General features: G+C 38.6%; 1 protein-coding gene across 1 annotated transcript; it reads left to right on the forward strand.

Annotated features, from left to right (window-relative positions):
- Nucleotides 1-681: 681 nt before the first annotated feature.
- Nucleotides 682-22,082, forward strand: LOC110958959 (visual system homeobox 2-like). Its single transcript, XM_022205698.2, has 9 exons — nucleotides 682-964; nucleotides 2,462-2,545; nucleotides 3,988-4,188; nucleotides 7,687-7,816; nucleotides 12,006-12,603; nucleotides 13,176-13,263; nucleotides 14,377-14,500; nucleotides 18,512-18,692; nucleotides 20,270-22,082. Exons 5-9 carry the CDS (start codon nucleotides 12,174-12,176, stop codon nucleotides 20,611-20,613), a joined length of 1,167 nt encoding a protein of 388 aa, XP_022061390.2. The 5' UTR covers nucleotides 682-964; nucleotides 2,462-2,545; nucleotides 3,988-4,188; nucleotides 7,687-7,816; nucleotides 12,006-12,173; the 3' UTR covers nucleotides 20,614-22,082.
- The last annotated feature ends 537 nt before the right edge of the window (nucleotides 22,083-22,619 follow it).

Consider the following 22,619-nt stretch of genomic DNA (forward strand, 5'->3'; position numbering starts at 1 on the left):
CATTTTTCTCATTTTGTGTCTCATTTTTGTCATTTTGTCTTGTTTTTCTCATTTTGTGTCAGTTCACAGTTTACGTTTCCACAGCGACTGTAAATAAAGTATGATTTGTTACTCTTAAAGCAATAAAAACCAAAACTGGAAGATTTTTCTTAGCCTCTAAACAACTTTTATTATCAGAATCCTGAGAATAAATGTCATTTTAACGGTTCTAAAATAAATGACTGATGGCTGGATTCCATTCAGCTGCTCATAGCTCACTGATGAACATGAATATATTGTAAAAGAGCCATTGTTCGAATTAAAACACCATCTGTGCATTTCTTATCGAAACAAACAGATTTTGCAGTGTGAAAAATAGGTCAAGATAACAATAATAAAACCACTTTCAACAGAAAAGTGAAGCAAAATACAATGAAAACAAATGGATAAATCTTAATTTATTTGCAAATCAACACAATATAAAGCTAAAAAACAATGTAACCCAACATAATTTTAAATTGAACATCTTAGAATTTTGAACTGGGACGTCGCCCATTTTCATGATTTTGTCACATCTTGGCAACAAAATTATTAATTAATGAATCAAATCTGGAACTGGCAGCTCTAAAAGTGTACAAAACATGTCATTTGATGTATGAAATGTGCTTATTTTTCACAAAAACACACTTTTCTCATGGCTATCTGAGTTTTTCCCTCGAAAAACCATTCAGATCCCAAAAAATGTTGCAGCGTTGGCACGTACAATAATAAATTGCTCGGGTTTTGTGTGTGTTTTGTGTGTGTGCTGGTGTGTGCAGGTGTATGACGACTGCTTGTGCTCCATCTGTGTCTGCTGCTGATGAGTAAAGCCGTGAAATAGATCCAGCTGGAGATGCTTGGAGGAGACCGAGGCCTCCTGGGAAATCATCCACACCTCCGGCAGCACCGTGGCCACTTCTTTAGCACCCCAGAGAGCTATCAATAAGTGGGTAATTGAATTTTAAGCACAAACACTGCCGTCAAATGAGCGTCGTGGAGTGTGTGTTGTGTGTGTGTTGATGGGGGATGTTTAGCTGTGTGAACACGGCGATGCTGTCATGGAGCCCTCGGGGGGGTTTTGCATAGGAAGGATGAATGTTTAATCCATTAAATAACAATTAAAGCCTGTAATGGTCCAGAGTGGCTGCTGGAGGAGAGACAGGAAGCATGGATGCACTGTTCACAGGCCTCTAACCGGTGAACATCCCAGAGATTAAACATGATCACATGCAGACGCAATGAAGGCCTAAAAGCAACAATTTATAGATCGTCTGTGGTGTATTTGGGTTAATATGTGTTTTTTCTGTCACATTTGGCTTAAAGACTCCACTGTGGACTCTATTTCTGGTGCAAATTTAGGGTTTTTACCAGCTCTGTTGGTAAGAATTTATACATGTTTGCTATTTTATTGGGCAGATTTCTGCATTTCAGATCCAATTTGATATAGTGATTAATATAACTGTAAACAAAATAATAAAAATCAGTTTCTTGAAGCTTATTTTGAATTAATTTAGGACATTAATAACCCTGTGTTTCTGAAAATTTGAGAAATGTCCTGCTAAACTTCAATAAAATTTGCATCAAAACATAAACAAACATCAAATCTAAGAAATAAATCTCTTACTTCTGGTGCAAATTTAGGATTCATGACTTATTTACATTTTACTGTGGAGAAGAACAACAGAGGAAACTAATTTGGTTACACAAAAGGGACATTAGCAACACGTGCTAAATAATTTAAAACCGTAGAAAAGTAAAACAAAGCTTGTCAATTAATTAAATTGAATGTTTGGACAAAAATAAATATGAAAAGAAACCTTTATTTTGAATTAATTTATTCCATAACAACCCCGTTTCTCTGAAAATGTGAGAAATGTCCTGCTAAACTTCAATGAAACTTGCATAAAAACATAATTAAACATCAAATCTATGAAAGAAGTCATACGAAGTCAATACTGGACAACTTAAAATATTTAATTTTCAGTTTCTTAGTCGGACTGCACGCTTTCCAAATGACTAGATTTAATGACCTGTGAACTTAAATTAAAGCTGATGTATAAACTTTAGTTAGCCAAGTTAAACATGTACACAACAGGCTAAAAGGACATAGTTTCACTGGTGTACTTTGCAACAAAATAAACATGATTATTATACAAATAGTCACTCATCAGAATAGATTTTTACGATAATTATCAGGTATTTGTATCTGTATTCTTGTTTCTTTACTCAGTTGTTTCTTTCTAGACATTTCTATGGTAGTTATAGAGACACAGTTGAGATTTATTGGGATTTTAGTCTCCATACTCTCAAAAACCAAAGAGCTAAAGTGAGTAATACAAACTGTGATTTATTTCTTTTTACTTTTGCACTGAAGTTGTGACTCTTGTAAATCTTCCCAACTCTAAAACTAAGGCCTTCTTTTCTTTTGTTAACATTTATTCAGTGATTGTCTGCTAACATCAGTGTATACCTGAAGATAAATGGAGGAACATGGTGCACATCAATGAAAGCAAAGTGTGATCATGCAGTAAGTACATCCATATAATTCATACTGTTTTTTTTAAATTATTTTTACCTTTTTAAGAAAGACATTGAGAACAGAAACTTGCAGTTGCTTTCAGACTTTTGGCCTGTAGTGTTTATGAACACGTGTGTCAGAGGAAAAAACATTTTCTTGCCTGAAGAGTAAAGGGAACAGATGTTTAAACAGATTACGTTTCTGCTCCGACTGTAAATGAAGTACGCAGTCTGAAATTGAAATTAATATTCATGAATTTAAGGCTGCAAGATACAGAACACCACGGTGTGTTTAATACGTTTTAATAATAATGTGAACCCTAAAACTAGACTAACAGAACGTTTAGCAAATAATCTAAAAGCGTGACCCCTCAGGTCAGTATTTTAGTTATGTCAGTGAGAGAAAGAAAAAAAAAATGTGTACACTCAAAGCATCCAGTCTTCAACCGGAGATTCACATGTTCACGTCTCCGTTTCTCATTTAACCCTCATGTTGCCCTTACCAAAAAAAGTTGTTGCTTTGTCTGAAAAAGTCCAAAAATTCAGAAAAAAAATCCCCAAATTTATAAAGATTTGCAAAATCTTCTGGAAGAAAATTCCTGAAAAGTTTCCCTCAAAAGTTTTACTTTTTTAAATAAAAAAATCCCCAAATTTGACAGCAAAATTCACTGGATTTTGGTTGATTTTTTGTGAATGTTCTTAAACTTTTTTTTTTTCCCAGCAAAAAAAATATTTAAAAATTTCCTTAAAAAAATTATGAAAATGTGGAAGTTTTCACTATGAAAATATTTTTTTTCCCACATTTTTAAAACTTTAAAACGGGTCAATTTGAATTGAAGGACGACAGAAGGGTTAAAAAACAAGAAATGACTTTTAATGTCCTCCTGCAGTGGCCTTGCATAAAGTCTAAATCCACAGTTTAGCTGTTTGAAACAGACATGAAACTAAGAGATATTTGGGGGATTAAAAGATCAGATGTTTTTAAGACCTAAATGTAGAGCTAAGTGCTCATGTGACAGCGTGTTTTTACAGTATCTGTGTGCAAAGGGATATAGATCTAAAAGTGGGATAAAGATAGGAAATTTGGACAAACACTTTGCATTTTGCACATAAAAAATATCCAGAAGAAATGATTTGATTTTTTTATAAAAAGTAACTCGATCACTATGTTATTTATTTAATTCATACAGCGATCATATAAGTAAATCCACTGACATGTGAAGTGAATAACATCTGTCATGTTGGTACTGTGTGGTGTTCTGCTGGAAAACCTTGGGTTTTGGCGTCCGTGTTGATGAGAGTTAGACACCAAAATAAACACAGAACAAACACACTCCTTCATGCAAATGTCACTGCAGGAAAATACACCCCACCACAACACCAAACAATCAGGAACATCTTGAGGAACATGACAATCACCCAAGATGTTGATTTGACCTCTGAACTTCCTAGACCCCATTCTGATCAAACATCAACAGGATGCAGTGGAACAAGTTGGATTCCCAGAGGCCCCACTGGACAACCCAGAAACCCAAAGGATCCACTGCCAACGTCCTGGTCCAGACCCCATAGGACCCCCTGAGAGGTCCTCTGGTCCAGGCCCAATGGTTCAGACCAATTTGGACCACATAAGGTGGACCAACACAATATTAGGTAGGTGGTCATAATATTATACCTTCAAATCAGCTTTTCAAATGTCAAAGATGAATCCACAAGAATTTAATATCTGCCACAGGCCAAAAGTTTGGAAGCAACTTCAAGTTTCTGCTCACAATGTCTTTCTTAAAAAGGTAAAAGTAATAAAAACCGAAATATTTTAAGCATATTTGTCACATCAAGGCCAGTCCAGTTCATCCACACCAGACTCTGTCATCCATGTCTTTATGGACCTTGCTTTGCGCACTGGTGTACAGTCATGTTGGAAGAGGAAGGGGCCAGTTCCAAACTGTTCCCACAAAGTTGGGAGCATGAAATTGTCCAAAATGTCTTGGTATGCTGAAGCATTCAGAGTTCCTTTCACTGGAACTAAGGGGCCAAGCCCAGCTCCTGAACAACAAGCCCACACCACAATCCCCCCTCCACCAAACTTTACACTTGGCACAATGCAGTCTGACAAGTATGGTTCTCCTGGCAACCGCCGAACCCAGACTGGTCCATCAGATTGCCAGCTGGAGAAGTGCGATTGATCACTCCAGAGAGAAGTCTCCACTGCTCTAGAGTCCAGTGGCGGTGTGCTTTACATCACTGTATCTGATGCTTTGCATTGCACTTGGTGATGCATGGCTTGGATTCAGCTGCTCGGCCATGGAAACCCATTCCATGAGGCTCTCTGCACACTGTTCTTGAGCTAATCTGAAGGCCACATGAAGTTTGAAGGTCTGTAGCGACTGACTCTGCAGAAAGTTGGCCACCTCTTGGCACAATGTGCTCCGTCAGTTTACATGGCCGACCACTTTATAATCATGTTTATTTTGTTGCACCAATGAAGCTGTAGATCTGTTTTTTACTACAAATCTGATCTTGCTTCCAAACCTCTGTCCTGTAGTGTACACTCCTTTCTGTGCACGTATACAGCCCCTACACACACACACACACACACACACACACACACACACACACACACACACACACACACTCAGCTCGATGAACACGGCTTGTCAGTGTGATCGTTAAGTTGCACTCGTGATCCAAAGCGAGTTTGCTAGCTGTGCTTTTCTCATGCTGCTCACACAATGGCCTGTGGATGGGAGCTGCCTGGTGGCATTGCTTAATTAGGCGAAGAGTTGATTCATTTGCACTAATTGACAGCTAATTAAGGGAGCGAGGGCACATCAAACTGACGTGCCTCTGAGCCGAGCCGTGACTGCAGGGGGATGTCGGGGACAGAGAGGGAGTTATGAAATATGGAATCTTCTGAGAACCACCTGCCATCAGAAGTGTCCGGGAACATATGGAGCAGTCAGAGTGTGTGTGGTTAAACAGACTCATCCTGCAGTGTTGAAATGCAGCCTGTAGAGTCCAGCTGCTCCTAATCCACGCTTTTCATTAGCTGCAAAGAAAGAGAAAGTGAATCTGACAAATAAATGCAAGGCTGGATAAAATGGGACAAACAAGGCAGAAAGTTGGAGGTCTGATTTAGCTAAGAAATTTAACCTGTTGTCCTCATTTACGGGCACCAAAAAGTGTTGTTTCCTTGTCTGAAAAAATCCAAAACTTCAGCAAAAAAAATTCCCTAAATTTATAACAATTTGCAAAATCTTCAGAAAGAAAATTCTAAAAATCCCTTAAAAGTTTCCCTTAACATTTTCTTTTGTGTATGTATATATATATATATATATGTTAAATCCCCAAATTTGGGAAGAAATTTTTAAAAATCTAATATTTTTTAAAAATGAGTAAAAATCTTCCAAAAAAAATCCTTAAAATATCTAAAGTGATTACTTAAATCAGTAAAATTAATATTTTCTTTGAGAACATTCACATAAAAATCACCCAAAATCCACCGAATTTCACAGGATTTTGGGAGATTTTTATGTTAATGTTCTTAAAGAAACATATTTTTTTAACATTTCTTTTTTCCACCAAAAAATATTCAAAAATTTCCCAAAAACATTGAAAATGTGGAAGTTTTCACTGTAAAAATATATTTTTTCCCCCACTTCTTTAAACTTTAAAACGGGTCAACTTGACCCACAGGACGACACCAGGGTTAAAAGTTTTATTTTTTTTAAAAATCCCCCAAATTTGGCAAGAAAATTCTTGTAAATATTTTCAAAAAAATGAGTAAAAAACTTCCAATAAAAATCCTTATATTTATATATATATCAGTAAAACTTCTAATATTTTAAGAACATTCACAAAAAATCAACCATCAACCAAACAATCAACCATTTTGCTCCATTTACCTTCAGGTATACATTGATACCATCAGGTAATTGCTGAATAAATGTTAACAAAAGAAAAGAAGGGTTTAGTTTTAGAGTTGAGAAGATTTGCAAGAGTCACAACTTCAGTGCAAAAGTAAAAACAAACAAAAAAACAACAAAAACAAATCCCAGTTTGCATTACTCACTTTAGGTCTTTGGCTTTTATTCTAAAATCCTCAATAAATCTCAACTGTGTCCATAGAAATGTCTAGAAAGAAACAGCTGAGTAAAGAAACAAGATTACAGATACAAATACTTGATAATTACAGTAAATATCTATTCTGATGAGTGACTCTTTATAATCATGTCTATTTTGTTGCAAAGCACACCAATGATTGATCTTACTTCCAAACAACTAAATATCTAAAAGTCAGTTTGATTGGACTTCATGACGACATGAATAGCTGCTGAAGTTCATGACCTCCTGCCTCGGCCTCCAGATCTTGGACGCTGTCACAAGACGTTTAGGCGAGTTGTCTGGAGTTTTTGGGGGCCAAACAGTAAAAGCTCTTTTATTAGAGGAAACTCCGATTCGTCCCCTTTCCTCTGGACGGAGACCAAGCTCTCTGCAGGAGACCAGGAATAGGCTGTCTTCATGTCTGCTGGTGCTGCCCATGTGAATCAAAAAAGACAATTAGGGGCTTATTAAGGTCTCGGGGAGCTGCACCTCACGGGGCGTCCGCTCGCCGGCTTGGCCCCAGCTCTGAGCCGCTGCCATGGCTCAAAACAGTCAGGGGCATTGTCTCACCTAATTACGCTGAAACCGGGGGCCCCTTTTTGTGTTGCCTGTCCGGTTCCCTTCTCCTGCCTAACCACTAGCTCCTGTCCGCCGTGGAAGTGTGCTAATTAGACAAGAAATGGGCCCGAGTAAATATGTCAATCCCTGTTAGCAGCCGCTACAAAGAGGAATATTATTTTGTCAAGAAGGTTTGTCTGCCGGGGGGCCACTCTCCCACGTTTCCCAGAGCGTTCTCCTCATTACGTTCTCCAAAAACACATCTGCACATGCAACAGGGGAATGCGGCACACTCGGCAAGTCAGAGTCCCCGGCAAACTTCAGAGCACGAATAGATGCACTCATACAGAAATGGAGACTATAGAACGGCAATAGCATGAAGTTATTGCCCTAATTAATGCTTTGTGGCCACAGAGCAAACTGTTGAATCACCGGTGGCACATTGTTTCGGGTTGTGAGAGCTTTTTTTTGTTTCTTCCACCCTAATAGGATGTTTTGATCAACGGCTGTTTGGTGACCCAGCTCTTCTTCCTAAACGCCGAGCCCTGGGAAACGGCAATTAGCTAGATTAGAAGAGCCATTTGTGGAGCCTCGAACAAAGACAAAGGTAGATCAGACGGTAAGAGGTGAGCGTGGTTCAGAAACTCTGGCAGAACAGGACCGACCCAGACTCTTTTTTATATTCAAGCTGAATGAAATATCAGTGAGCTTAATTAGTAAAACATTCTATAATGACTTTAAAGTCGCATTTATGAGTATTAAAGTGTTGAACTACTCATGAATTTGGACGTCTAGTTTAGTATTCCACCACAACATGTCAGTCTCATGTTGTTTTTCTGAATTTATTGAGCTTTTTTTGCAGCACATTGAGTACAGATTTAAACTACCGTTCAAAAGTTTGGGGTCTTTTAGAAATGTCCTTATTTTTGAAAGAAAGGCATTTTTTTTCAGTGAAGACAACATTAAATGAATCAGAAATCCAGTCTAGACATTGTTAATGTGGTGAATGACTATTCTAGCTGGAAACGGCTGATTTTTAATGGAATATCTCCATAGGGGTACAGAGGAACATTTCCAGCAACCATCACTCCTGTGTTCTAATGCTACATTGTGTTAGCTAATCATGCTAATTGATGATTAGAAAACCCTTGTACAGTTATGTTAGCACATGGATATAATTGTGGGTTTTCATGGTAAACAGGAAATTGTCTGGTGACTCTGCATTCAGCATGAAGGTTCAGTTTGACCTGAATCAAACCTCTGCTTTTAAAGAACATTTCCATTGAGCAGAATATTGCAGTTCTGCTCTACAGGTTTAATCTTTAAAACAAACCTTAAAGACTTACAACAGTTTTATAACTGTAGAGCCAAATGAATGAAGACATACACGAAAAGACTAACATTTGGAAGCAACTTCAAGTTTCTGTTCACAATATCTGTCTTAAAAAGATAAAAAGTAACAAAAACTAGAGTGAATTCTATAGACTATGGGATGAGGATGTTGCTTTCATTTATATGAATCATTTACCTTCAGGTATACATTGATGTTGCCAGACAATTGATGAACAAATACTAACAAAAGAAAAGGCTTCGTTTAGAGTTGAGAAGATTTGCAAGAGTCACAACTTCAGAGCAAAAGTAAAAACAGAAATCAAAGTTTACATTTTTCACTTTAGGGTGAAACGGGGTGGCAACTAAAAAAACAAAAAGTTTTATTTCTAATGCCAACCAAGGCAGCAATGGTGCACTTAAAGACTGCAAACCAGAACCAGGCTGCTGGAGCTCCTGAAGGAAGCAGCTCCTGTCAGAGAACCAGACGCTGGAAATGAGGGAGGTTTAATGTTGGGTGAGCCGCTTGATCCCAGGTGTGGCTCAATCAGCTCCTGATCAGGCACAGCTGCTGTCCATGTGGAGGGTCTTCAATAGTCATCAGAGGAATACAAACATCCATTTTGTTGACATTTTTCCACTCTTTCCCTCCAACTTTGTGCATCCCCTCTTGTACGATGTTTTCAGTGATAAAGAGCTTGGGGTAGCAATACAAACGTCACAATTTCTTGAAAAGTATTAAGGGTAACTTAAAAAAATAAAGGGAATAATATCAAAGACATGTTTTTGAGGAACAGCTGGGATATGAAATGATAAAAACTTCCCATTATGAAGATATTGCAAGAAAACAGCCTCATATGCATCTAAGGGTTAATAAAATGGTGATTATATTTACAAATTCTGCCAGGATATGTAAACATATGAGCACAGCTGTGTATCTTTAAGTCCTGTTTTTAAGTGTGCGTTTTGTTTGACTCATAGTCGAGGCTTCAAAAATCAAAAACAAGCTGCTTTTTAAAATATTTTTCTAAATCTTTTAAGTTTTTCCTGACTATCGGGATGGTTTTCTTCTTCTCTGAACAGAGATGAGCTTTCCAGGCGGCTAATGATGCAACAGCTGTTTTCTGGCTGCATCCTGATGCTGCTGCTGGAGGGATGTGATTGGTTTAGGTCCTCCACATGTCTGCAGTGTGTGTGCTATAGAAACCTCATTAGCATGGCTATTGGTATGGCATTGATCTCTTCATTCACCTCTAATGAAATGTCTCTCTAATAGCTCCTCCTCAGATGCTGAAGGTGATTTCAGTTGCTCTGTTCTGCCTTCCTCTTCGGTGCCATTTTAATCTCCAACGTTTATTCTTTTTTGAGCACATAAAATAAGTGATTGTGTCTCAGACTGTATACATATCAATTGATCGTGCCAGATTTCATGTTTTTATAGCGTTATTTGACTTCTATTTTATTTTGCCGCTAAAATTGAGCATTTATTTCACCTCTAGGCCTCCGGAGGTGAACGAATCTTAGAAAACCGTGACGCGCACAAGCCGCATGTGTGCCAGTAATTGACTTGAACGGGTTGATGCCACATCTCTAGATCATATCACCGATTTCACTGGATCTGTTCGGCCGCCGCTGACAGCGTGACGCACGGGTGCCAAACCGTCCCACGGGAGCCACCTTACTTATTTATTTATTCATCGGCCTTCACTGACAAAGCAGCAGCATCTCCGCTTCCACCCGGCGCGTCCACTCATCTCCATAAAGTCTCCTCTGCGCAATTATCTGTCCAGATGTCCAAAAAGTGTGCCTCAAATTATCTCCGAACGATTGGAAGCGCGCAATAATTGAATAATAGCTGATTAGGGAAGATTAGGTTCGAGGAGGAGGGAGGAGGAGAGAGAGAAAAAAAACGAGGGAAAATGAAAGTATTCTCACCTCATTTCACAATTCGGTGGCTTTGAATTTGAGCTGAGGTTTATTCTGTGATGAATGAACGGAAGCTGCACATGATTTCCCCCGACGTCCTGAATGTCTTTTCCGTTTGCTCTCACTTTCAGAATCGGATTAACTCACTGAAACATTGTGTAACCTTTCAGTCCGTGTCACAGTTTTCTTTCTTTTCTTCTTCTTTGTACCTCTGATATCAGACCTCAAGCCAGAAAAGACACTCAGGAGGTAAATAAATGTGTTGCTGCTGCGCACCGGTTTGACCCCTGTTTGTCTCGGATTTAATTGCCACCCTGGGGTGTCCTAAATACCCCGAACTGGGACATTGTATTCTTTATCATGGGGCCAGTCAAAGAATAAAAAAAAAAGCTTAATAACCGATCAACAGATGCGCAGACTGCGAGCAAAGACAAAACATTTAGTGCGCAAACCTAATTAGAATATGCAAATGAGGGGAGGGTATGTGGGACGTTGGGGTGAAGCTGGAGTCTGCTAACGGATCAATCACTTCAAATAAGAAGCTGAACTGATTAATTAACTCATTTAGATGTTGCTTCTTAAATTTGACCCCTGAAAGCTGTTTTTTTTTGTGTTGGTGAAAATGTGTCCATATTTTTAACGGCACAAAGGGTGAACGTGCAGAGCTGAGCAACTGATTTAATTATATTTATATATTATTAGGTCAATTAATGGGTGCATTTTTGGTGAGTGGAATTAGAATTTTAGGACATAGGAGCAATTTCCTGGCCTCCAAATTAGACTTTTTTGTGTATTTTACGCGCACAAAAAAAGTAAAAATGTACATTTCACGCACGTATACACATACGTGTACATTTTATGGCTATAAAATCCAACCACATTTGAACCAAAAGACCTTTAAATATCAGTTATTAAGTGATTTAACTCATTCTTAACTAGAATTAGTTATAGTCCTTACACAATATGACTGATAGAAGCCTTAAAGTCAAATAATCTATTTTATAAACAGTTTCATCCAAATTGCTTTGCTTTCTCGGGTTTCGGTTTCTGTTTTACACATTGACTTTTTGGTGATTTAGAGGTAAATGGGTCTAAACTGCGCAACTGCTAAATTTTAACAGTTTGAATGCGAGCAAACGTGCTGCAAATTAAGCTGATTTCCTCGACTTGAGGGGTTTTTCCGGCTGGTTGGATCTGTTTGACTCCAGGATCAGATGAGCAGCGACACAAACGTGGAGAGTTTCAGTGAAAGTCAAGCCAAGTTCTTTCACTTATTCGTTTTTAAAAACCTAATTTTAGAAACTTTAGCTTTAAATCCACCCAAAACAATACGAGAAAGTTGCCACATGTCTTTCATATAATGTTCTAAACTCTGATACGAACGTGAATCTCTATTAATGAACATTTTTGTGGTTCCTGCTGGTTGATGGTCACAAAATCTGACTTATTTCCGAAAAAATTAAAGCAAATCCATCCATATCTTGAGCCCTTTGCCCTCAGAAATACAGGTGTTGTGGTTATTTTGTCACACTGAGCTGCTTTATCTAACAAAGCTTCGTGGAGCTGTCATGGCCCCTCCTGTGATTGGCTGCCGCCTGTTGCCTGCCGGATAAAAAGCGCAGCGGAGGAGAGCGCACTGATAAAGAGGAGCATCTCTGCTCAGCGCACCGGGGACTCCAGCTTTTAATCTCTTTGGAAAGAAAAAGTGGAATCCCGCCGCCATGACGGGGAAGGAGGGAGCTGTGCTTTCAGACACCGAGAACAAACAGAAATCAGCCTCGCAGACCACCGTGAACCACGCCGGGCCCCAGCAGCCGTCCCCGGGCTGGAAGATGGCCCCCACCGTGCAGCGGCGCACCGGCTTCGGCATCCAGGAGCTGCTCGGCCTCAACAAGGAGCCTCCGGCGGCGCCGAGGCGGCCGCTGGAGGCTCTGCCGCACAGAGCGCACGTCCTGGCGGCCCGCTCCGCTCTGGGCCACGGCGGGCTCGGGGTCGGTATGGGTTTACTGGGACCGGAGGGAATACACTCGTTTTACAGCCAGCCCGCTTTTCTGGAGGTGCTGTCAGAGGCGCAGAATGTGCACCTGCAGCCGCTTCACAGGACGGCGCACATGGACGCACAGATGGATGCGCAACACTCCGCCAGCTCCGGTGAGAAAAAAAACACCTTTTAACTCGTTTATTCAGGATTCTGATGCAGCTGATTATTTCCCAGTCAGCAGAATATTTTAATGTAGAGTATTACTCCCATTTGTGGTTGATTTATTCATTCAGGAGACCTGGAACGAAATAATTTCTTGCGCTCAAACAGACAAAAAGTGCAAGTGTCTGATTAAAAGTAAAATTACGCAAAGTAGATAGAAAGTGTTTTTCATTTATCTTAAGCAAAAATGCAAAAACAGATTAAACACGGCAAGAACAGGAGCCTTCGTGTTTTATTTTATGTTATTTTAATCCAAATCTATTGAAGAGAATCTAAAAATTAGAAGAATATAAGCGTCATTTTTAGGTTTTAATTTTTGAACGAATCTGTGCGCAACAATGAAAAAAAAAACATTTTAAATCCAGAAAGAACAGTACTGAGAAAGGTGTAATTGTTTTGGCATTCTTTCATTGTCTCCATCTTAATATTTATCATTAATATATTAAATATTTTGAATCTAGAGCTGCAGATATTCTCATATGTTCAGATTTTTTTTTATTCCATCGATGTTTCCTCGCAGATTCCGATGATCTGAGCTCCTCCGGCGACCAAAAATTCTCCAAATCCTCCATGAATCAGAGCAAGAAGAGGAAGAAAAGACGACACAGGTAAAAACACAGACGATAAAATAAATTGTGTAATTATTATACAGATGATTTTTTGTTGTAAAATGATGACAGACCTGTTGGGCCTTTTACGCAATCGCTGCATCCTAAACAAAGGAGCGTTTAATCCCATTTAATCTGCCCTAAATAGAGACTGTGTGGTTTTATTATATTTAATATGGTGTCAGACTGGAATTTGTCAGAGAAAAACAGACAGGATTACTGTGATTTTTCTTGCTTTAATTCCAAAATGTTATTTTTTTCGTTCAGAACATGAATGTGAAGAAAGAAAAAGTTTATTTCTCTCCTTTTTCTTATTTTTTAATTTGTGACAAACAGAAATTAATGCTGTCATGTTCCAGTAGCTTTATTCAATTTGTAAAATAGTATTTGTTTCCTGAGAAGGGAAAGAAGAAATCTGATTTTACCAGATTGTAGAGTCTGGTGTAGTGGAAAATGAAGACTTCCTTTATTTTATGGTACCTAAACTGAACATAAATGGGAAAAAACTGACTATTTTCAATCTGAGTCATGTTTATGTGGCATTATATTTTTTAGAAAAATGCCTTTGGATTGCATAAATTGAGATGATGAATAAAAATAACACACGAAATGAATAGACATATATGTTATGTTAGTCAGAGAAATAGAAATAAGGTGCCACAAATGCGAATCATTGCAGAAAAATTGCAGAAAGAGTTTGTCTTTGCATGAAATAGAGTATTAGAAAAGGACAAAATATCATTTAAAACATCCTAAATTGCCTTTAGATTGGATAAATTGTGATGATTAGTAAAAATAAAGAGGAAAATAAATAGAAAACACAAGATGAATGCAATCATAGATAGATAGATAGATGTTTTATCGATCCCCTACACATGTTATATTAGTCACAGAAATAGAAATAAGGTGCCAAAGATGCTGATATTTATGTAAAAAGGTGCAGAAATAGTTTGTATGTACAATAAAAGCCCATTAATATAAAATATGTGAAGCTGTGTTTGTTATTGCCTTCATAAATGTTTAAAAATGCAGCTAAAGATGTGATTTTCAGGCTACGGTGAACAGCATCTGAAGCTCATTCATCCTCCTGACCTCTCATTTGTTCTGGTGCAGAACCATCTTCACATCCTTTCAGCTGGAGGAGCTGGAGAAAGCTTTTAATGAAGCTCACTATCCAGACGTTTACGCCAGAGAGATGCTGTCCATGAAGACCGAGCTGCCAGAGGACAGGATACAGGTGAGAGTTCATGCAGAAGTAAAGAGGATTCCAGGGTTGGAGGATATTTTACATCCCATAAATTTCAAATAATCCAAAATAGTAAAGCATGCAGTTGTTGTGTAAATGTTCTTCTCCTGAGACCAAATCTAAAAAACTAGGAGAAAAGAATGTTTGAAAATGATTTTAAGAATATCAGATAGTTCCCCCTAAAATGTCATTTTTCTCTTGTCCCACCCCTCTGATGGCCAAACTGAATCTCAAATTAAACAGTTCAAATGAAATTTAAATCTCCTTTTTTTGAGCATTATTTTTTCATTGATGTCTCTTGTAATTATGGGAACATTTTTTTAATCAACACAATATTTTAAATAATAATTATTATGCATGGAACATGTACCACAACAACCCTATTGGTGATGTTTTTGCAGCTTTGTGTCTCGTTTTTGTCATTTTGTATCTTGTTTTTGTCAATTTATGCCTAGTTTCTGTCGATTTGTCTCATTTTTTTGTCATTTTGTGTCTCATTTTGTCATTTTTGTCTCATTTTTCTCATTTTGTGTCTCATTTTTGACGTTTTGTGTCCCGTTTCTCTCATTTTGTGTCTTGTTTGTATCGTCAGCATCATCAAACAATTTTCCAAAAGAATGAGTAGATAAAGCTATATCCTCTCTTCTATTTTTCATATTTTCATCACATTGTCAGCCTTGATTGAATGTCTCACTCTACCTCATATTATCAGGATCAGACTCATTCTTTTGACTGTTTTCCATCAGTCAGTTTGTCCTCTTGGTCAGCAGTAACAGCTAGCTAAATATCTAGCTTCTACTGCTGAGAAAAAGATCACATTAGCATGGATTAGCAACCGTGTTACTGTGATTAGAGTAGGGTTAGCAAACAACACAGAAAACATGGAATGGAGCCAATCAAGTCTTTGATAGTTTATTACCTATTATTGATAATTATGGAGCAGAAAACTGTACAAGAGAAGATTTATTTCTCAAATCCTTTGAAGCCCAAACGTCCTCCAATTCTGGAATGACCCACATCTTCAATTCTGAATCAAATAGATGCATTTATCACCTATACACCTGCTGAAATGAGGGAGGATATAATGCAGAGATTCCCTGCTGTGTGTGAGCATCAGGTCGAAGGTGAAATGACTTTTTTTTTGATGCACATAAAGACGTCCTCCTCAGTGCTTTTCCACATTAGCAGCCAATTCGCCCTCAGCACTGTAATTAGTTAATAGAGGAGAACTTCCACCGACCGTCTCTGGGAGAAGGTGCCCGAAAATGAAACGATAACTACACAGGAATTAATTAGCGGAGGTCAGCAGCTGAGCAGAGGGCCGCTCCTGGCTGCTCGGAGCGTTTTAATTTCCCGTGATATTTGAGCGCCTGTCTCCCATCGACCAGGACTGGAAATTAACTTATTTTTCAATCAGCCTCTGCGGCCCCCTCGGGTCACCACACATGCACACACACACACACACACACACGCACACGCACACGCATACACACACGCTGCTGCTGCTGTCAAAAAGCATGATTGCTCATCTGGGGCCCATCTTTTTATGAGATGGAGGTTATCGTCAGATCTACCTGAATAGCTTTCCAGGCCCCGGCTTTGATCGTTTTTAATTCCAGGTCTGCAAAGCACACACACACACACACACACACACACACACACACACACACACACACACACACACACACACACACACACACACACACACACACACACACACACACACACACACACACACACACACACACACACACAATCTCATCCTGCCTCCTCGGCCATTTTAGGATGCTCATTTTTCCCTGTTTTCCTCATCCATATTCACAAGCGTGCCGAGACCATTACAAGGTCTGGGCTTTGCTGGAAATCAATTCAGGCACTCCAGGAGCCAGAAGCAGGAGAAATGCTGCTCAGACAACCGATGGAAGACGATATATTCTACAGACGAAGCAATGAGGGAAATATTAAGCGCTTATTTTGCACAGTGTTCACATTCTGAGGCGCCACCAGATGGATGTGAGCGAGCAGATTAATGGAAATAAGCTTAAAAACAACAGACTTCCATATAAGCAACCAGCAGATGTCATTATTCCTCTGATATTTACATTCTAGTACTTGAAATTGAAGAGTTAAAAAAGATGCGGTTTCATAACACACAGGTCAGGGGTGTCAAACTCATACTTACAGTGAAATCACAGCATAATAACCTATAAATAACCACAACTCCAAGTTTTTCCCTTTGTTTTAGTGCAAAAAAGTATATTCTTAAGAAAAACGAGTTTAATTTCAACAGTATTATGCCTCAGTTCATCATTTATGCATTACAACTTACAGATCAGAGTGTTTATAAAAACACAGAACATTCAGTCATCTGGAAGTGAACAATGTAGTGTGATCAAAACAACAAAAGTCTGACAAAAACCAACAAAAACAAGACAAAATATTACAAAAACGAGACACTAACTGACAAATGTGTGAAACAAAATGACAAAGAAATAGACAAACGACAAACGATACAAAAAGGAAACAAAATGGCACAAAAATCAGACAAAAACCAACAAAAACAAGACAAAATATGAGACACAAAACGATAAAAGAATAATGAGCAATCTGGTATTTTACTTTATGGTCAAAACAACTTGTCATGGTCTAGAAATTATTTTAAATTTACAAATTTAAAATCTGCAGTCAATGTCTTGTGCACTTTACAAAGTTGTCCTGACCGTTCAGGTTCAGTCTATAGTCTCTCTGAGTTTCCCACAATGCACCAGGAGCAGCGGAGTACAGCCGATAACCAACAACGTCTCCCATCATGCACTGCATTAAAAGGAAATGACATACATTCCTCACAGATTTTGCTCCATATTGACATGATAGCATCACACAGTTTCTGCAGATTTGTCGGCTGAACATCCATGATGATAATCTCCTGTTCCTCCACATCCCAAAGGTTCTATTGGATTGAGACCTGGTGACTGTGGAGGACATTGGAGTACAGAGAACTCATTGTCATGTTCAAGAAACCAGTTTGAGATGATGTGAGCTTTGTGACATGGAGCATTATCCTGCTGGAAGTTTCCATCAGAAGATGGTCCACTGTGGTCATAAAGGGATGGACATGGTTAGCAACAACACTCAGGTAGTCTGTGGAGTTTAAACCATGATCAGTTGGTATTAAGGGGCCCAAAGTGTGACAAGAAAATATCCCCCACACCATTACACCACCAGCAGTCTGAACTGTTGATACAAGGCAGGATGGATCCATGTTTTCATGATGTTTACACCAAATTCTGATCATCTGAATGTTGCAGCTGAAATGGAGACTCATCAGACCAGGCAACGTTTTTCTAATCTTCTGTTGTCTAATTTTGGTGAACCTGTGTCAATTGTATCCTCAGTTTCCTGTTCTTAGCTGACAGCAGTGACACTCGGTGTGTTCTTCTGCTGCTGTAGTCCATCTTCTTCAAGGTTGGACGTGTTGTGTGTTCAGAGATGGTATTCTGCATTCCTTGGTTGTAACCAGTGCTTATTTGCGTTCCTGTTGTCTTTCTATCATCTCCAACCAGTCTGTCCATTCTCCTCTGACCGCTCACATCAACAAGGCATGTTGGTCCACACAACTGCTGCTCACTGGATAGTTTCTCTTTTTGGACCATTCTCTGTAAACCCTAGAGATGGTTGTGTGTGAAAATCTCAGTAGATCAGCAGTTTGTGAAACACTCAGACCAACAACCATGACACGTTCAAAGTCACTTAAATTCTTTCCCATTCTGATGCTCAGTTTGAACTTCAGCAGGTCATCTTGACCACATCTACATGCCTAAAGTTGCAGCCATGTGATTGGCTGATTAGCTATTTGTGTTAACAAGCAGTTGAACAGGTGTACCTAATAAAGTGATGCTTTTTAGAACAGTTTCCTAGTGTCAAACTGAAGCAGAGATAGCAGTGATGTTTTGCTCCAGTCAGAATTTAACTGGACTCATTGTGTGACCTTCTTGTTTTCAGGTGTGGTTTCAGAACCGCAGAGCAAAGTGGAGGAAGAGGGAGAAGTGTTGGGGTCGCAGCAGCGTGATGGCAGAGTACGGTCTGTACGGAGCGATGGTCCGACACTCCATCCCCCTGCCAGAGTCCATCCTCAAGTCAGCCAAGGACGGCATCACGGACTCCTACGCTCCCTGGCTACTGGGTGAGCAAAAGATTAGATATTACATTAAAAATAATATATTAAAACTCTGCTGTTAGAAAAAGAGCCCTCATCTGCCATTTTAGTCTCCTCTGCGCGACAGAATAAACTCCTTTCTCACATCTTTCCTGAGATTTCAACCCAGATGACTTATGATAAATCATGCTTTGTCACTAAGGGTTAAAAACAAACATAGTGTCTTAATCCTTGTGTCGTCCTGCAGGTCAAAACTGACCCGTTTTAAAGTTTGAAAATGTGGGGAAAAAAATATTTTCCCAGTGAAACTTCTGATGTCCACATTTTCAACATTTTTGGGAAATTTTTGAACATTTTTGATTGGGGGAAAAAAATAAATGTTAAAAATGTTTGTTAAAAACCTTCACAAAAAATCACCAAAATCCAGCAATGGATGTGAACGTTCTTAAGAAAATATTAGAAAATTTATTGATGTATGTAATCATTTTAGATATTTTTAGGACTTTTTAAAAAGATTTTTACTCATTATTTTGGAAAATATTTACAAGAACTTTTTTTTGCTAAATTTGGGGGATTTTTTTTAAATAAAAGTTTTTAAGAATTATTAGAATTTTCTTCCTGAAGGTTTTGCAAATTTTCTGAAATTTGGGGAATTTTTTTGCAGGATTTTTTTCAGACAAGGAAGCAATATGTTTTGGTGCCTGTAAATGAGGACAACAGGAGGGTTAAAACCCACAGCTTAACCCATTCTGTACAAAGGAGCTTCTAAAAAGTATTTCTTTTTCTCACATTTTCCTCATTTGGCTGAAAAATTCTGCACGGCGGTAAACTAAAGCTGAAGCATCCAAACCACGTGGCTAAAATGTTAGAAAATAAGCCTCTTTTTTCAACAATGGTGCAAGAACTGAAGAGTTTTCTGGGTTTTCTTCTAAGCTGGATTCTGAGTGTTAAGCCTGACTCACATCAGGAGCCAATAAAGGCATCAGCATGTCATTAAAATGTAGCCGTCAATGCAGCGATAATCCCACTTCATCAGGACAGATTAGAGCAAATCTCCTCCCGCGCCTCGTGTCAATTGATTAGTTTAAATCAATTAGGTGAGTCTAATTGAATAAGAGCTGCTGGATTCCCCAATCTATACCTCCTCATTCTCTTCTACACTCTTCCAATGTCAAACACTGAGTATTTGAGGAAATTTCACTTAAATGTCGTTTTTTTTTAAAGGATAAAATCACTTGAAATCACCAAATTATTATATTATATACATCAGGAGTGTCAAAGTCTTTTTAGTTCAGAGGACACATTTGATCTCAGGTGGGTCAGCATAGTGATTACTTAAGGACTCTAAATTTCCACTCATACATTCTGACAATGTTCACATGAACTATCGTTTTACAAAACATCATGAGGAACCTGAAATTTTTCAAGCAAAATAAGTGGAATTTTAACAACATCCTTTCACAGTAAGGATTCATTTTCACCTCTGCACATTCATCCTGTGGGCCGGATTGGACCCTCTAGCAGCCGGTTTTGTCCCACCGACCTTATGTTTGACACCCCTAATATACATCATCCTATTAAATGAAAACTGCTTTTTCATGCAGGGATGCATAAGAAGTCTGTTGAAACCACACACCCGTCTCCAGGAAAAGCCAGCAGCCTGACTCCTCCACCTCCTCCTCCTCCTCCTCCTCCACCACCAGCAGCACTACAGGAGAAAACGGTGGACAAAGCGATGGAGGAGGAGAAGCAGAAGCAGAGCAAAGACACAAACTCGCCGATTTCGAAGGAGGAGCTGAGGGAGAACAGTATCGCTGCGCTGCGAGCGAAGGCGCAGGAGCACAACGCCAAAATGCTCGGGACAGTTTCTGACAAAACGACGCACAAAAATGAGGCCGAGGATCAGGAGACGGAGCAGGAGATGGCAGACAAGGAGGAGGGCAACTGAAAGGAAAACAGACTGATGGAGAAAACACCTGCAGGACGTAGTTTTGAACATTTCTCTCAGGCAGGAGTTTTGTCTTATTGGTTGAGTTGAACCTTAATACATGCATCTAAACTGCAATCACAACTGTAAACAAAAAGGTTTCTTTAGTTCATCAACTCGACTGATCACATCGTTTCTGCCTGTTTGATCGAAGAAATACACGAAAGTTCAACAGTTTGGGGTTACGAAATGTCCTTATTATTGAAAGATTTTTTTTTTCAATGAAGATAACATTAAATTCATCAGAAATACAGTCTAGTCATTGTTAACCCTTACACTGATTGGACCCTACATTCTTCCATAAGTGGGTTAAAATGACTCATCTTATGAATCAATGTGTTTTTATGCCATTTTTGTCATTTCAGTTAAGAATAACTATCATTTTTTTGTCCATACAAGAAACATTTGATGCTTGAAATGTGTTTATTTTTCACTTTGTAGCCGATTTTTAACATTTTTATAATTGGAAAAAGAAGAATATCACACAAAGCAGCAGTAGATGAATGTCAGCACTGACATTTTTCTACTCTTTTCCTCCAGCTGTTGCTGCTCTCTGTCCCTCCAAGTTTGTGCATCACCTCTTGTATGATATTATCAGTGATAAAGAGGCTGGGCTAATAGTACAAATATCACAATTTATTTAAAAAAATCAAAAATAACTTACAAATTTAAAAGGAATCATATCAAAAACATGTTTTTAGGTGGAAAATGAAATGATAAAAATGTTTCATTACAAAGATATTGAAAGAAAATGACCTCACTGAGTAATTTTTTATTCACTTATGCATCTAAGGGGTCACGTGGTAAATGACTATTCTATCTGGAAACAGCTGATTTTTACTGGAATATCTCCATAGGGGTGCAGAGGAACATTTCCAGCAACCACCACTCTGTGCTCTAATGCTACATTGTGTTAGCTAATGCTGTTGTTGCTATCTGGGTGACCCCAAACTTTTGAACGGTAGTGTAAAGTCGACCAAAACTTAACCCTGTCAGGGAGGAAGCTCAAGCACAGAAACGGATGTTCTGACATGGAGCTGCGTTAGAATATATACAAATATATTTATTTTCTTTAAGATGCAGAGTTAACTGTGACATGGCAGCTTTTGTACGCAATAAAAGAAACACCTTTATTACAGATGGATGGAGCAGAGAAGTGGAGAACTGGATTTTAATCTGCTACTGAGAAGTTTTTTTGACGTCTGATAGATTATAAACCGGAGACTCTCACTGGTACGACTACAAATCCTGTGAAAAAGAAGTTAAAACGGTTTCTTCTGGGTGTACAAACAATTCCGCTGTACATACTGAAAATGCCCGTTAGTCATTCCTGTACTATGATGTATAGAAAACACCGATTATGTTTGTCTCTGTATAAATGTAACTGTAGTCTAATTAAAGGTTATACTGATATTTAAAATCAGCCTGAATGTTTGACTTGTCGCCTCACTGTGATGTTAGATATTCTAAGATAAATGCTGAAATGTGGGGAAATGCAGATTTTAAAATATATCTTTTGTATCTGTAGATCTGACATTGAACCAACACCACATATTCTGAAGGAACTAATTGAACTGAAACTGTAATTTATCTTTACATTTATAGTAAATGTAATCACACCTGAATGATAATCACTGCTTTAAATGCTCAGTTAGTTTGTGCTCCACAAAACCTGCTTTTAGATGAGATTATGAGAGTTTTTAGTCAAGATAAGGCCTGTCCAAAAAGAAGTCACCACCTGGATTTAACGAAGCAAATAGGTAAGAGCCTTCCTTTGGATAATTACTGCAGTGATGAATATGTTTCAGCTGCAGCAACTTATTTAATCCTAGCTGATGCAGTGAGGAGCTTCTCATTTCTTAAAAAACATCCTGTGGTCATGGAAAGGATGTTAATCTGTCTCAGAAGGGTCAAATTATTGGCCATCAAGCAAAGAAAACAGCCAAGGAGATTTCTGAAATGACTAA

The sequence above is a fragment of the Acanthochromis polyacanthus genome, chromosome 16, assembly GCF_021347895.1.
Source record: "Acanthochromis polyacanthus isolate Apoly-LR-REF ecotype Palm Island chromosome 16, KAUST_Apoly_ChrSc, whole genome shotgun sequence".
Taxonomy (NCBI): Eukaryota; Metazoa; Chordata; class Actinopteri; family Pomacentridae; genus Acanthochromis; species Acanthochromis polyacanthus.